Here is a 15,503-nt window from a genome sequence, read left to right on the forward strand (position 1 = left end):
AATATGCATGTTTAAAACCAGGTCTAACAGAGGGCATAATTTCTCAAGTTCTTTCTGAAACAGGTACAGACCTCAACATAAGGACCAGGGCCTCTAATTCCAGGTGAGTACCTTCATCACCAGGCTCCCAAGTCATGTTTGTTCTCCTCAACTTCTAAAACAAGATGTATAATCTCTTCTGCTCAGAAGCCTCGCTTCAAAAACAGAGCTAGAAACACCAACTGCCTACAGCCTGGTGGCTATGGGCAGGGAAGCTGGAGATTCAAGTCCAAATTCTCTCACACTATGAAAATTTGAAGATATGAAGAGACTCAGGTATTACCCGAACAGGAAAGGAGTGATGAAAATCCAGAAGTTCAGGTTCAATTCCATGTTCAAGATGCATGCGTAGTGCTAATTACAAAAACTTGCCAGTACTATCATCCTCAACCTGCTTTTTCTCACTGCTCATTATTTGCTTTGCATTCTAGGTGCAGGTGCATCTATATTCTCTTTCCTCATCAGCAGCACAGGGTGACTTAGCTAAAAAGAACCAAAGCAGGGTCTTACAATGAAATTGGTCCAAAAACTTTAACTGCCACTGCCTGTTCCACCTGCACAACTGAGTTGTGCTGCTCCACTACCTTCACCTCTTCCCAAGCTAGGGAGATGTGAGACTGATTATTTTAATGTTTAATTTAACAATATTTAATTACCTTTTCCTTTTCTACTTCTACTCATAGCACGTTTAATTGGTAAGATCATGCTGGTCCTGCTTTGGGTTGTTGCTGTTATCATAGAAAAACACTTTTCCAAAACTCAGAACTGGTTAACACTTACCAGGATTTGCTCTGTCCACCTACTCTCTCCAGATGTTCGAACCCACAGACAATGCTACAGCTAAAAAAGGACTGATCATGTATTTACACCCTTGATCTCACCTGAAACTAATACACAGCACTCTTATATGACTTCAGGCCCACATAATGTAAATAAGCCTATCTTCCAATGTGAAAAAGAAAAATTAAAAAAAAATTACCCTACTGTAGTAATTAAATTTTCTGGAATTAATACTCATGTAGTTTAACACATTAATTTCAGTTTTCATAAAGTAACTGAGAACAATAACCACCAAATTAAAAAACAGAAGCAACTTGCACTTGACCTTTGTATTAAAAAAATCCACAATTCTCTTGACACTTACTTGCCACTCTTACACCAACCACAAACAGGCCACTTAAAACTAGTAATAATAAGCTAGGTCATTAGCACTGAGATACAGCCCATCCAGAAAATAAAAACTTCTTTACCAAAAGGGTTGTTAGGCATTGGAATTTGGCTGCCCAAGGAAGTGGTTGAGTCACCATCCCTAGAGGTCTTTAAAAGACGTTTAGATGTAGAGCTTAGGGAAATGGTTTAGTGGAGGACTGGTTAGTGTTAGGTCAGAGGCTGGACTCGGTGATCTTGGAGGTCTCTTCCAACCCAGATGATTCTGTGATTCAGAAGGCCTGAGCTAAGTATGAGAATGGAGGGATGCTTCCACACTCCTCGTCTCTGAGGTGACACATAACAGCACCTCTCTGCTTTCTACTCAAGCCACCAGAAGAAAGCAACACAGAGATTATTTAATATCTGAGACCTTGCCAAGTGCATCTGGAGCCTCAAAGCGAGGCATAAAATTATTTGCTTTGACATCACAAATATGGAAGAACAGCAGCTCTCATGGCAAAGTTGAAGCCTTCTGCCATCCCCTCCCTCATCACACTGTATTTGACAAGCTTTGTGCCCTACCCCAGAGAGGCATGCACAACAACAGACACTATTTCCCACCTTTCTCCCTTCTCAAAGGCACGATGGTGACTTGCCAGGTCTTCTCCACTCTAATTCCTTCTCTCCTCGCGTTTTGTTTTTTATTACCTCTCCATCAACTCTCCTCCTCCCTGTGGCTATGCAATTTCCCCCTCAAATTAACAGCCATCAAACCTCATTTCGGTGACTTCACATTCAAGCTTCCCGTGGTCTTAGAGTGGAACAAGAAGAAAAAAAGCACACTCTGCTTCCTAATCATATCCTAAGCACACCTTTCATCTTAGAACTTGGCTGCTCTACCTACACTTACTGTCTCAAGATCAGCAGGGAATACTAAAATAAACATCCTGGTTTACCAGTGTTCTGCTTTACTGAAATCATTTCCAAATGTCTCCAAAGCCACACGTTGAAAAGTTTTTCGATTCTTGTCACACAAACCTTAAATGTTCTTACAGAATGAGAAAACGAGAGGAGATTATGTTCTCTTGGCTCTTACAACCCATGCTCGGCATTGCTTTTATCCATCCAGTAATTTCTTCAGTGCCTTTCATTGGATAGTTCGTACACTCTTCTCACTTTTTTATATATATAATAACACAAAGCTCTGCCCAGATCTCCTACTCCTTTCTCTCTATGCATCTTCCCTCGCTGATGACACAGGTTTACGCCAAACATATGTCAAAGTTTGTCACTTCTCTCTGCTCAAGTTGACAGATGTGACACTTCCTACTGCCAGCTCACTTATCTGCCCCTTTTAACACCACCACCCTGACACCTCTCCCCCCACTCTGGATCATAACCTGCAAGTCACTGTGGAGTCCCTGTGTAGAGAAATTTACAGCTTCTTCCTTCTGAACATTCCCAAGATCCAGCTATTCTCCTCTGCATACAGATTTGAAAATTTATTCAGCTTTTCATCTTCTTTCCTTAAATGTTGCATCCTCCGCTTCAGTCTCCCAAGCTCACCGAGAACTGAAGTGCTGTATCCTTTTGCTTGTCTTGACAAAGATATACTCAGCCTTATCTCTGTGCTTTTCCTCTCAACAAATCACATTCAGCACGTATTTTCCTATCAGTAAATGATTTAGACTTGCTATAACCATTGCAATTTTGCCAATACCCTTAATTCCCTGTATATCTGCCACAATTAAATTTGACTTCTATTTCCTGGGAGGTACAGAATGCACAGCCCAGTGCAATGGCACACTACAAATTCTTCTAGGTAATAAAACTCCCAATGCCAATAAACCGAAACTGTTGATTTTAGTGTTTTATGCACATAATTCAGACAACTTATATACGTGTTCTTTACTCAGAGGGTGGTGAGGCACTGCCACAGGCTGCCCAGAGAAGCTGTGGACGCCCCATCCCTGGAGGTGCTCAAGGCCAGGCTGGATGGGGCTTTGGGCAACCTGGTCTGGTGGGAGGTGTCCCTGCCTGTGTCAGGGGGTTGGAACTGGATGATCTTTGGGGTCGGAACTGGATGTTCTTTGGGGTCCCTTCCAACCCAAGCCATTCTGTGATGACGTCCATCTGCACGCTAGATGCACCACTGCATTGTCAGCTAGACTTGGGTGAACTGGATATAACTGGAGTTACACCTGACTTAGCCTATGCAAGCAACAAAATCCTCCACGTGATTAAGCCACCAGACATTTATTTAAGGGTAAACAGAGCAGCCCTGCAGCATCTGTACAGCAGCTACATCTCCTGGGAGCACAACAGCTCCTCAGACCACTGAGGTCACGGAAATTCCCAAATCCAGATGACTAAGCCCAGCGCAGCCCTCCTCTGTGATAAAGACTGGTTTTATTTGGAGAAACAGATGTGTACTGAACACAGACGATGAAATTGGGAGTACCCTCCAACCTTGCCTTGCGCATTCTTCTTACCAGAAACTGCCTGGTTTAAGAACTCTTGTTACTGGATGACTTGCTACAGGACCAGAAGAACTTCAAATGTAACTGCACAACTCCAGTGACAAACCTATTTCACTTTTGATGATTTTAAAAGAGACCAATAATTTTTTTGGAAATAGACTTAGTAGATTTCAGACATTCTCTTTGCACCTCGGATGAGAGGGGGCTTTTGCCTTTTGTGAGCTTTAAGAACTACCCTTGAATTATCTAATGTGGATACTTTTATAAAATAATGCCACATTTAAGTCTTCCTATAACGAAGGCCTTCTCAGATCTGATTACAGCTAAGTGTCACAAGCTTGCTACAAGGCACAGGCCACTCCACAATCCTCAAGCTCCATGTGGAAAGGAAGAGCTAATAAGCAGCAGTAACAAACAAAAAAGCAAACCACAGAACACACACAAAAAGGCACAGATAAGCCTTTGAGGCTTTTGCAAAGATGCCTACAGCATCTCTGATAAGCTGTGCTGTTTGCAGGCCTTCTCTGCTGCTTTGGGGAGGCGCAGAGAAACCACTTGAAAGGTGCTATGACAGCACACTTTGATGACTTCTCATTTTAGGAGGAAGAGAAAGATGCTAAAAGCTGAAGATAGTACTGCATGGAACAAAATAAAAGTTATAAAACAGAGCAGACAACGTACAATAGTCAGTCTATTCTGCAGCTAGAGGTATGAAATCCCACTGCTGGGTGAAGCACGCAGTGCAGTCCCAGAGCACCCAGTGACAAACTGTATCCATCCATCTGTAGGCTGCAAGGCATTTTCGCAGTACTGCTAGCAAAGGACACAACCTGTACAAGTGGAGTGCGTTTGCAGCTACCATCAACTTTACCTGATTTAACTGTGTAAAAACTTAACTTTGATACTGAAGAAGGGCCAAGTATGCGTTACTTGTTCTTGCTCAGGTAATTGTACCTAGCATTTAAAAAGGATGCTGAAATTCAAACTGACATTATGAATTTATGGCACATGTACTGAGACACAGAATAACCATTCCCTAGAAGTCAGAAGCCATGCGTGCTGAAGACATGGAGTTTTCAGCAGGAATGGGATTAGGAAAAACTTTGGAGTACATCCACTTCAAGCACATTGGGGTCTTCAGAGGAAATTAGGCAGTAATTTCCTTTTAAATTTATTTTTGGGTTCTGATTTTTAGATTTTAAATTATTATAACATGCCACAGGTAAAAAAAAATACTTCAGAAAGATAAATTATTACTTCATGTTGCATCAGAGTAACCATTTAAACAATTCATAATCTTTTAAGACAGCATGCAGTTGCTTCATTATATATGAAATTATGTGATACCCCTTGTGCATACATTTGTAAGAACAGAGAAAATGCTTCAAATCAAAAATGCTTGATTGACTTCTCGTGTTTGAAGAATCTTGTGTGAGTATTTCATGAACATATAACTATGTAAAACTCAGTTCTAAGCATTTTGTCGTAAACATAGCAGGACTTTGATAGTTAAGTTGGTATCTAATAACATCAATACTTTAACATTCAAGTATTCTCTTAATTCACTGGTAGATGTACATACCTGGCATGCCTGTAGCAAGACCCTGACCAAAAGCCAAAGCTGGATTTGCTGCTGCAGCTGCTGCAAGTGACTCTGCCTGCTGCCCTTGCTGACCCTGATTGGGGGTAAGTGGGCGCTGAGTTGCTCCAGCACGCAGAACCTGCAAAAGACCAACATGACACCATTTTCTTAAAAGGTGAGAAAACAAATCCATCATATCCTGCAAAAGGTCTAGAACAGTTGCTTTGCATATTTGATATAATTTTTGAATTTCGTATTGTGAATACTCCACCTTATCAGTTTCAAGGATATATAAAGAAAAACAAGCAAATGAATTTGCTCACAGGTGTGACAAAGTATATGTATGCTTCATCAATGATAATGAGCATGAAGTAAGAAAGAAAATCTGAAAGTGGTAACATTTGTGATCCAGATTAACTGAACACTCGTCCTGCCTTGACAAATACATTTATTACTTGCTTACATTACTCTCAGACACTCGATCAGTGTTAGTATAAATACTTCAAAGCCTGTAGTCTAAATAATTAATACTACTCTGCCAACAATGCTGTAAAAATGCACCCATTAAGGTTTAAAAATTCATGTAACACATCACCCTACAACACAAGTTTCTTTTATTATGTTCTGACAGCCTATCTGTGGGAATCAATCAGATTGAAAAAGCAATCAAAATTATTGCAACTACTTTATTCCCCTCAGCTTAAATAATATTTTCTGGGTCCAAAATAAGAAGAAAACAATATCATAGAATGGCTCGGGTTGAAAGGGACCTTAAAGATCATCTAACTCCAACCCCCTAGATTTACAATATATCCCCATAAAATATATTACACGTGATTTGTACCAACTGGATATTATTTTTTATAGAGAAAGCAAAAGGCTACTGGAGATGCAAATTCAACTGATGCAGTTCACCAATAACCATGATCAGTAGGAGGAAAGCTCCACCAAATACCAAAACCATGATGATAAGGAAACTTGAAGTTTTTCATGGTAACTCTAAGTCATCTCTTATACATCAAAATCCTACAAATGACACTGAAGGTAACCATATAGCTAGTAGAAAATGAACTAATATTCATTCAAGCATCTATCAAGCATAACGTTATTATAAATCTTGAATTTTTCATTTCTGGAAAAAAAGGCCATTTTTTTTGTACTGGAGTATCACATTAAAGCTTCAAAACTGCATCAAGAATAACTGTAGAAAATTATTATTATTTTTTCAAGTCACTTAAGGAAAATCCCAACAAGTTCTTGTACCAATTCCTTAGTCATGATTTACCAAGGTAAAAATAACAGGAAACACACAGGTGTTGTAATATAAGTTACCATTCCATCCCCTTTCCAGCCCTCATGTTAATTTTCCTAGATTAGTTTTAAACTTTACTTTAAAGTTTAAGTACACACACCATGTTATCTGGACAGGTAAACTCATAACAGCATAGTATCCTAGATTCAAGGAATTATTTTTCATCTGTTTTTAGAAATTGAGATTGCAAAACAAGCCAAATATTTGGTATGCAATAAGTGAATTTTAAGAGTAATGTACATTAATGTAAAGAAATTGAGAACTAAAAGAAATCAAACAGTAAATTCATTAATGTTCAGCCACTGTTACAACAGAACAAGGAGTCCAGTAAAGTCTTCTGGAATCTAATCTGTTTTACAGATTGAAAAAGGTAAGTTAGGGCTTTAAAGGCATGTCTCCTTTACAGGAGGAACGTACCGGTTGCTGCCCCTGTTGTGCCTGTGAAGCCGCTTGCTGATTTGCTGTGGTATTTGCTGCTGCAGCTTGCTGCTGAAATAAATTGGCTGGATACACCCCCCATGGAACACCGTAATACTGAGGTGGAACCACAGCAGGACCTAAAAACAGAGAACTTGATTATTCTATCTGTTGCAGCCAATTAAAATAATTGTTTACATTGCTTGTAGCATCTCTCATTGATCTATCTTCTAAATGTCAAACGAAAATCAGTATTAAAAAATAAATTCTCCCATATTAGCCAAAAGGATACATTAACACAAATGGGTTAATTTAAACGATTCTTATGAAGTTGTAACTTCTCCAAGAAAAATTAACCTTGTGAGGCTCAGGTGATAAAAGGGAAAACTTAGAGTAATTAATGCTTAATCAAAGAACACTCAAAATCAGTTCCCACGGCTGGAAAAAGGACATCATGGAATGAGCCACATTCATCCCCCCAGCAGTGATTTACTGAGCCTTTGGCCATCCACTGTTCCTCCTTTCTGTGTAACTCCTTTATGTGCACGACTACTGCCTCTCCCTCCCTGCCCGCTACAACACACACTGCAGCATGTGCTTAATCTTGCACGCTTACCTTTCAACCTGCTGGTATATAGAACACACAGAAGAATGCTTATTATTTCTTCTTATAAAGAGCTTTTTATATCATTGTGTTGTATACAAGTAAATATGCGACTACATAATACATCTGTTCTACCGCCTTTCCTGTGAAACCACCAACTGGAGTTCTGGAATTTTTTGAAATGTTAGGCTCCGGTCTGAGCATTAAGCTGGGACTTGAATGCTCAGTAGTGTTGTTTCACAGTGGTATCAACTTTTAAAGAGATTTTTTTTTTATCTGGTGCCTGGGTTTGAGCACACTGGAGACCCACTTTATTCTCATGCCCACTGGGAAGGAGAAAATCTGGAATTAGAAAACTCATGCACTGAGTAAAAACGTAGGAGGAAATGCCAGCTGTCTCATCTTCTGAAAATAAGATGTTCTACTAATGTCAGATACAACCTCATTAATGATAAACTCTTTTTTAGAAAAGAAGAAACCTGTTGCATACAGATGCCCAAAGGAAAGAAATATTCCGAATGCATATGTAACGAGAACTGAACTCCTTTACAGATTGAAAAAATTCAAAACTGCAAATATTTCCCTACAAGTCCCTCCTTCCTAGAAATACCTTTAACAAAAAATAAACGGGATGGACTTTCTAATTTCATTCAGGAAAATGATCAAGATAAACACCAGAAAGCATTCAGTTACCTGCTAGGGTGGCTGCTGCAGCTAATCCAGCTGCAGTGTATGGGTCAGTACCTGGAGGAGCAGCACTGATAATGTATGGGTTTGGCACAAAAGCAGCTGGAGCCAAGCCTGCTGAGAATACGCCTGCTACAGTAATAAACAGAGTTTAATTATAGCTAACATACTTAGCAAGCATTATCATACTCAAACCAAACAAATCACAAGGCATATCTGTTACAATCAGAACTGCTTACACTTTGGAAGTTTGTAAGAGCAGATACAGCCTTATAAAAATCAAAGCTTCTTTCTCTCCTCACCAGTCCTTTGTTACTGCTCCCAGAGCCTAACGGCTTTGTAGTGCTGATCTACAGACTCCAAAGAAATTATCTCATATATCTATCCACGCTTAAACAGAATGGAATATTCCAGGTGGAATTTACCTTGCCAAACTTTAACCAGCTACGTGTCTCACTAGTCTTACAACTAAAACTGCATCAGACAAACCATCTAGTATCTTGGGTGCATCAGCCAGATAAGGAATCACTTGCTAGATACATAAACCTCTTTCCACTGACAGTAGCAAAACAAAACAAAAAGACAACAATCAGATATTTAAAAACCAGGTATCTGATTTAAATTATCCAGTTATGAAATGCTAACCTCACTTCCACAAGCATCTAAATTTGATGTAAAGATTGTAACGGAAGGCAACAACTGAAGAACCATCAAGCTAGGCATCAAACTATGTTCCTCCTTCCAAACAGGAGGCTGGCTGCTAAATTTGTTACGAATGCTGAATGCTCAGTCAGCACTTAGTAGGAAGGGGGCTTCTCTGCAGTTCAGAAGGCAAAGCAAGGCATTAGAGAGGACTCGTGGTCTCACACAAATGTCTCAGCCTGCCTCACTCCCAACTCCAAGTCTGTATCCATCAACTGGATGATGCTGAAGAGCCACCACTTTTACAGTGTCTTCATATCTGTCCTACTGTGTCAGAATTTGAGGAGCTCCCTTCCCTAAATGAGGAACTGCTTCCTCGTATGTGCCAACCTCACCTGCTTCTACCTCCCCAAACGCACATCTTTGCCACAGTGGCTGATAAAACTGATACTGGTGTCACTGAAACTTAGCCTCCTTGCTGAGCTGGTAGTGAGCTTCATGCAAGAACTTTATGCATTCAATTCGTTCACTGCATTACTTTAACAGACAGCAAAAATTCTTGCTAAAGAATTTTTTTCCAGAAACCAAGAGGTATTGTTTGATGCCATTAACAAAGAAAGAATTAATCAACCCAAACACTAAGTTTGATTTCCAAATTCTACTATACAATGGTTTTAGCTGGACTATCAAAAATACTGAACTGCATAACAGCATAATAAAAGTGCTGTTTCTATCACTAATTATTGGAGATTTTTCTTATTTAAAGTACCTTTCGTTTCTTTACATTGACAGTTCAAAATTAAAAAAATTACACACGAGAATGAATCAGGAAACAGCATTTTCTAAGGGCAGGACTGTCTTACGCAGTAATTCGGGGCAGTTTTCAGAAGGACCACTAAAATGAGCTAAAATAGACCAATCTAACTAAATTAGAATCGAGCAGGTGAAACACAGGAGTATATCAGAGCATCACACACAAATGTTTGCCACAGACACCTGCTGCACTTGACAAAAACCTCACCTATGTGTGGCTGCTGAGCTGCAGCCAGGGCGTATTGCTGCTGCTGGGCTGCTGTTAACTGTTGAACAGTCAGAGCATTAGTCCTCTGGAAAAGCTATTAGGAAAAAAAAAAAAAAAAAAACAAAAAGAAGCACTTCAGTTTTCAAAAGTCATGGCTATAATTTACTGGGATTTATTTATTAAAAAAAAAAAAAAAAAAAAAGATTTTAAACCAGGCTTCTACCCTAAGTTACTTAACTGGAAAATTACACACCAATATTCTTCCAGATTAAATATATATTTCCCTTTAACTACGTCAAGGACATATAATAAAACAAAATTCATTACATGCTTAAACAACTATCAAATTGGATAATGCATAACTTAAAGGACTCATCTGGCATCTTTTCAAGTCCAGTACTAACCTGCTGCTGAGAATTGTAGTCAAAAAGTCCTACAGTAGCTCCCGAAGAGTCCATTTGTACCTGATTGCCAGGATAGTCAAATTGTAGAGAATCAAGACCAACTTGTTCCATGGCATCTAGATTCTGATTTTCTGGATTTGAAAATTCTTCTACCAGAGGCTTGTGGGCTGTAGGATTGGGAAGTGGACCTAATCCTTCTGTGGTGCTAGGATTGGGACCCAAGCGTTCAGCTACTTCTGTTGGGGAGGCTTGTCGACTTCCAGGGGTACGACTGTTTAGAAGAAATTCAAGATAGGCTCTTACAGTCTTAAATAACACTGTCTATTGGCAGAGTACAGCATTTCTACTTTAAAGGGATCTCTGAACAGAGATGTTACAAAGGAGAACAACAGACTGATTTTAACCAGCATGCACTGATGGCTCAAGATAAAGGATATATTTCATTTCAAAGCATAATTCCTTTTTCTTTCTTTTTTTTTTTTCTTTTAAACTTTAGAATATACATGTCTCTAAATCATTGTAAGAGGAACAACAAACTAAACTTTGAGGCTATTTACAGTGAAGTGAACTGCAATAACCTGTAACTTTTGGGATGGCTCTTTACTGCATTTTGGGGGTGACAATTACTATAAAGCACACTGAAGAGAAATAATTAAAAATAAATAAAAGGACATGGCTAAGTGGATCTCATGCCAAAGGAGAGAAGGAAACAATAAAACTTCAACTGGGAAAGACAAACATACAATAGAGCTAGTATCCTTCACATCTCAAAGCAAACAATACATTTTTCACCTCTAAGTAAAACTGGAAGTCCCTCATTTAGCACTCAATTAAAACATTTCATGTCCTACACAAGTGATTTAATAGACTACACCAGATGATTGCTCAGGGGAAAAAAGTGTCCCTACTATAACCCCATCCATTCCATCTCAACTTTCCTAAGAATAAACACAGCCCATTGTTCCAGAGGAAAATCCTTAGGATGGAGCAAAAACGTGAGTGTCCTTTTTTCTTTTGACAGCAAGTCAGAGAGATGCAGCTGGAAATTGTTTACTGTGTCAAAGCCCTGAGGTTCAGCTTTCCAAATGGGAAGAGCTGGAGGGGACTGTCTGGGATTTAGATGGCTACACTTAGGCATCTGTAGGTGCACTGGTGTTTAAAACCCTACTGAGGATGAAAATTTAGTTAGTGCCATTGACAGAGCCTAGATAGCAACTCAACTGACCAGTCACTAGGAAGTAACTGTAGGGTAAAAGCTGAATCATTCTCACATCTCCACTGCTTTACTGACTGCATCTCCACTGACTACAGGAGAATCTCCCAGTGCACCTGCAAATACCTGCATGCAAACACCTGAACTGAGGTGTCAGCGGAGTCACATCCTCAACAGATTCCCAATCCTGCATTTCGTTAAATTTAGGGTACCTTAATTTGGACTGGTATCTTACCTTCTGTTTAGACTAGCCTTTCTTTACTGACAATAATTTAATGTCAGCTACCAGGAGTGAGTTGTGTCTATGATCCCTTAACACATTAGTTGTGTTGAGCGCTGTGATTACAGCAATCTATCATTTCGCAGGAAACACACAAATTCCAGGCAAATCTGCTTTATTTGTGAAGACTGGATTCATAATCAAAAAAAGCAACCCTGCAGGACTAAAATTGTATCTATTCCAACACTACACTGCCTGAACACTAACTCTAAGATAGAGACACAGCCTTTAGTACCTGTTCTCCTCCCTCCTCAGGGCTCCAAAGCTGAAGTCCCTCTTCTTCACCAAAGCATAAGATCAATGCCAACAGATCTGCTAGTACTTATGCACTTGCTAATATCAACTCTAAAGACTGTTTAACTTGAAAGCAGTCTTTTCATGTGCTCAGTCAACAGTACGATATAATCTACTACTTTGGACAAAATACTTCAGGATAAAGCAGGTTTTTTTTACAGTAGTTTTTTTGTTTTGTTTTGTTTTTGTCACATTCAGTCATGTACAACGTACGGGCTACCATCTAAGTATCCTAGCTAGCAAGTGTATCTTGCTCAATGAATAAACCTGAGTTTGAAGCCATTTAACATTCCTTATTCTTCCCAAGTGACATACAGTATCAAAAGACTGAAGAACAAAAGGAAGAGGCAGTTATTTCAGTACGTATTTTAGTTTAAAAAAATGCCATGAGTAAGTACAATAAAAATACAAGGAGGAAGACAGGACAAAGTTTCTTTGTTAATACTTGTTTACTTAGCATAGGAAGCTCCTCATATTGGTGCTGTTCTTGCTATAGTTAAAGTTGTGTCAATACTTCAATTATAAACCTCTAAGTGGAGGGCTCTATACCATCACTTTACGTGGGCCATTTAAATTGGACGACCTTATGTTTTGAGAGGTTTACTGGCTTTGGATGCTTTTTTGCACTAGTTTTTAGTCATTTCCCTCTTTAAATAATACAAAAGGTACTTTGCAATCAAGTATTTTAAAACTGAAATAAACTCCGGAAAAGAAAAGCGGGACAAAATTTATTCTGCATTTTCTACTTATGATATTGGAAGCAAATTTATTTTGCATATGCTCCCGGAAGGAGGTAATTAGCTTGAGCTCTCTGACATGGTTGATACATATTCTTTTCAATGACGTGTCCTGAAAAATAGGCCTGAAAACTCCTTCCTTAGCCTCAGGTGACTACACTGTGTTGTTTTTTTAAAAAGGATAAGAAATACTTACATATGGGATTCAAACACACATTTTAATATAAGTGTTTAATTATAAACTAATGAAATTACAACTATTCAGTCACGTTCATCACATCAATACAAATTTATGAGCAGCGCTCTAGTTTTCTAACCCTGCTAACTCTTCTGTGTGACAGTTATAAATGCACCAGTCATTTAAAACCAAAGATTAGTTCTCTAAAAACACCCAATTTAAAATGCATTTTATTATTATGAAAAAAAAAACAAAAACAAAAACAGGGTGGCTGTGCTGTCCTATAGGAGTTTGTACTTCAAAAACATTGAGCTTGCTCCATTTTGTTTAATAAGAAAGCAAATTAAATCGTAACACCATTCTATATTGCAAATAGGTAACATTCAGCTGTGTGAATAGAGAAATACATCGTTTCCCCTTAGCCAAATAAATGGTTTCTACAAAAACTTTTGTGGGGAAGTAGCTGTGTTAGACTGCGGTATCCACCAGCAAAATTAGAAGGCAAATTAAAATTCTGCAGGGCTATCTCTCTACAGCAACAATCAGATGCAAAAGTTATAAAGTATTAAAAAGAAGCAGAGAGAGAGAAAGGAATTTTCTTTGCAATTAAAAGGGTGAAAGCTTTCATCCCTCTTTAATTCACCACATCGAGAAGGTACTCACTTACTCTGAAGAAAGACTTTATTAAGATGAACCTGGCTCATGAGAAGTGATACACACACTAATGACATCCTAAGAAACATGTGGCACAGTGGGAAAGGGAGGACGTGAGGTAGCAGCAAGAATCACTCTGCAGCTGGATAATGCTTAAAGCTGACACACAAACCAGAACTGTAATAATGCCTTAAGAGACATGCTCGTCTTCTTGAGAAACAGTTAAAAGCTTACTTAAAATCTTTGCAATCGGCATCCATTCCATTTGGCAAACCTCTGCCATTTATTTTAGTAACATCCTCATCATCTCCTTGTTTAAGATCTCTGTTTTTGTCCTCCTCAAATGGAGAAGCCTTGCCTTTCTGATCTCCTTTCTCAGGTCCATCTGTTTCAGCATCTCTAGTGCCCTGAGGAAAAAGAATCTGTTTGATTCTGAGTATTTAACAGAACACAATAGGAGCACCACAAGGTGACCTAATTCTACACTACAGTGCACGTAAACAATACAAACAGTTTGTTTTCAATGAAATTGCATTTGGTGGGTAACTTGGTCATCAAGTTTCAACCACATGCAATTAATAACTGCCAGAATGTGAAAAGGAATGCCAAGATTTATAATGGAAGAGCTAACTCAACCTTAACTATAGCGGCACTGTTAAAGCAGTAACACCTCAAATTAAACTTTATCTTACACAGTTAAAACATCCAGTACATGAAACCCCCTTATACTGAAACACAAAATAGGAAGTTCTAAAATAAAGCCCATTACAGATTTTAAATTAATGGATTTGCGATCTTTTTTCCTACCTTTATTTAAAGGTATTAGGAAAGTACTGTTTTTAAGACAGCTATTTAGTCAAGATTCCCAAACCACTTCCCTCTGACCTCTTCTGCCCCCTCCAACCAAGGAAGAAAGGCAGATAGCAACTACACACTTCCTTCTAAAAAGAAGAGATAAAAAAATGAACAAATTAGGTAGAAAATATAACCACGTAATTCAGTAAGACTACAGTAGATAACTAAGCAAGCTTAACACTATGTTACTTACAAAAGCTCCTTTCCTAAACCGGGAATCCAATTTATCAGCTGGAGAGGAACTTAACACATATTCTACCATGCTCACTCCAAGGCCACCACTTTCTGATCGCGGAGACAATACAGCATTTACTTCACTGTTTCCATGAAAACCCTGTCCAGGCTTTCTCTGTACCATAATAGGCTGGGACATAGAATGGTCTGTTAAAAATAAACAAATAATCACAATTGTACTTTCTGAACGCAACTTGTTATATTGTTGCATTTCATTGCAGATGAGAAGTGAAACGAGACCAAAATTCAAGTACATAAGAAAATCCAAACCTCACTTTCAAAAAGTATTTTTAGCACACAAACACCAGTGAAACATAGATTTTTCCAACTAAAACAAAAGGAAAAACAAATTAAACATACACCTATCATTTATTGTAATATTTTACTTTGAAATAACACTTACTAAACATGACTGATTTCTCAGTACATAATTTATCACTTACGAGGAGTTCCCCATGCAGTCTCTCTCCACTCATCACCAAGGAATATCCCTTTTTGTCCATCTTTTGCTGAATCATCAGGTTCCCAAAACTTTTTGGCAGGTAAAAGCTGTTTAAAAAGAGAAAATTGTTTTATTTAAAATAGATAGGTAAAAAAATAAATAGTATAACAAAGAGGACAGGCAATTTGTTTTAGAGAGGCCAATACCAAAGTTAGCTTTACATAAGGAAGTGTGCACAACCAAGGAATAATTAAAAAAAAAAAGACTTAAAAGTTGTTG

At 38.5% G+C, this 15,503-nt stretch overlaps 1 protein-coding gene across 14 annotated transcripts in view; it reads right to left on the minus strand.

The window, feature by feature from the left end:
• PUM2 (pumilio RNA binding family member 2) overlaps window positions 1–15,503 on the minus strand; it is a 70,053-nt gene that overhangs the window by 25,660 nt on the left and 28,890 nt on the right. For 8 of the 14 annotated variants that reach the window (XM_084513630.1, XM_084513623.1, XM_084513624.1 and 5 more), the window contains exons 3-10: window positions 15,226–15,331; window positions 14,742–14,929; window positions 13,928–14,100; window positions 10,338–10,608; window positions 9,934–10,027; window positions 8,277–8,402; window positions 6,980–7,119; window positions 5,251–5,389 (exon numbers count right to left, since the gene is read on the minus strand). In XM_084513630.1, coding sequence (XP_084369756.1) covers window positions 5,251–5,389; window positions 6,980–7,119; window positions 8,277–8,402; window positions 9,934–10,027; window positions 10,338–10,608; window positions 13,928–14,100; window positions 14,742–14,929; window positions 15,226–15,331 — 1,237 coding nt within the window. The remainder of the gene's footprint in view (window positions 1–5,250; window positions 5,390–6,979; window positions 7,120–8,276; window positions 8,403–9,933; window positions 10,028–10,337; window positions 10,609–13,927; window positions 14,101–14,741; window positions 14,930–15,225; window positions 15,332–15,503) is intronic. The other 6 variants (XM_084513625.1, XM_084513622.1, XM_084513633.1 and 3 more) reach the window with 2 other exon arrangements.

This window comes from Aythya ferina (assembly GCF_964211825.1).
Source record: "Aythya ferina genome assembly, chromosome: 3".
Lineage (NCBI taxonomy): Eukaryota > Metazoa > Chordata > Aves > Anseriformes > Anatidae > Aythya > Aythya ferina.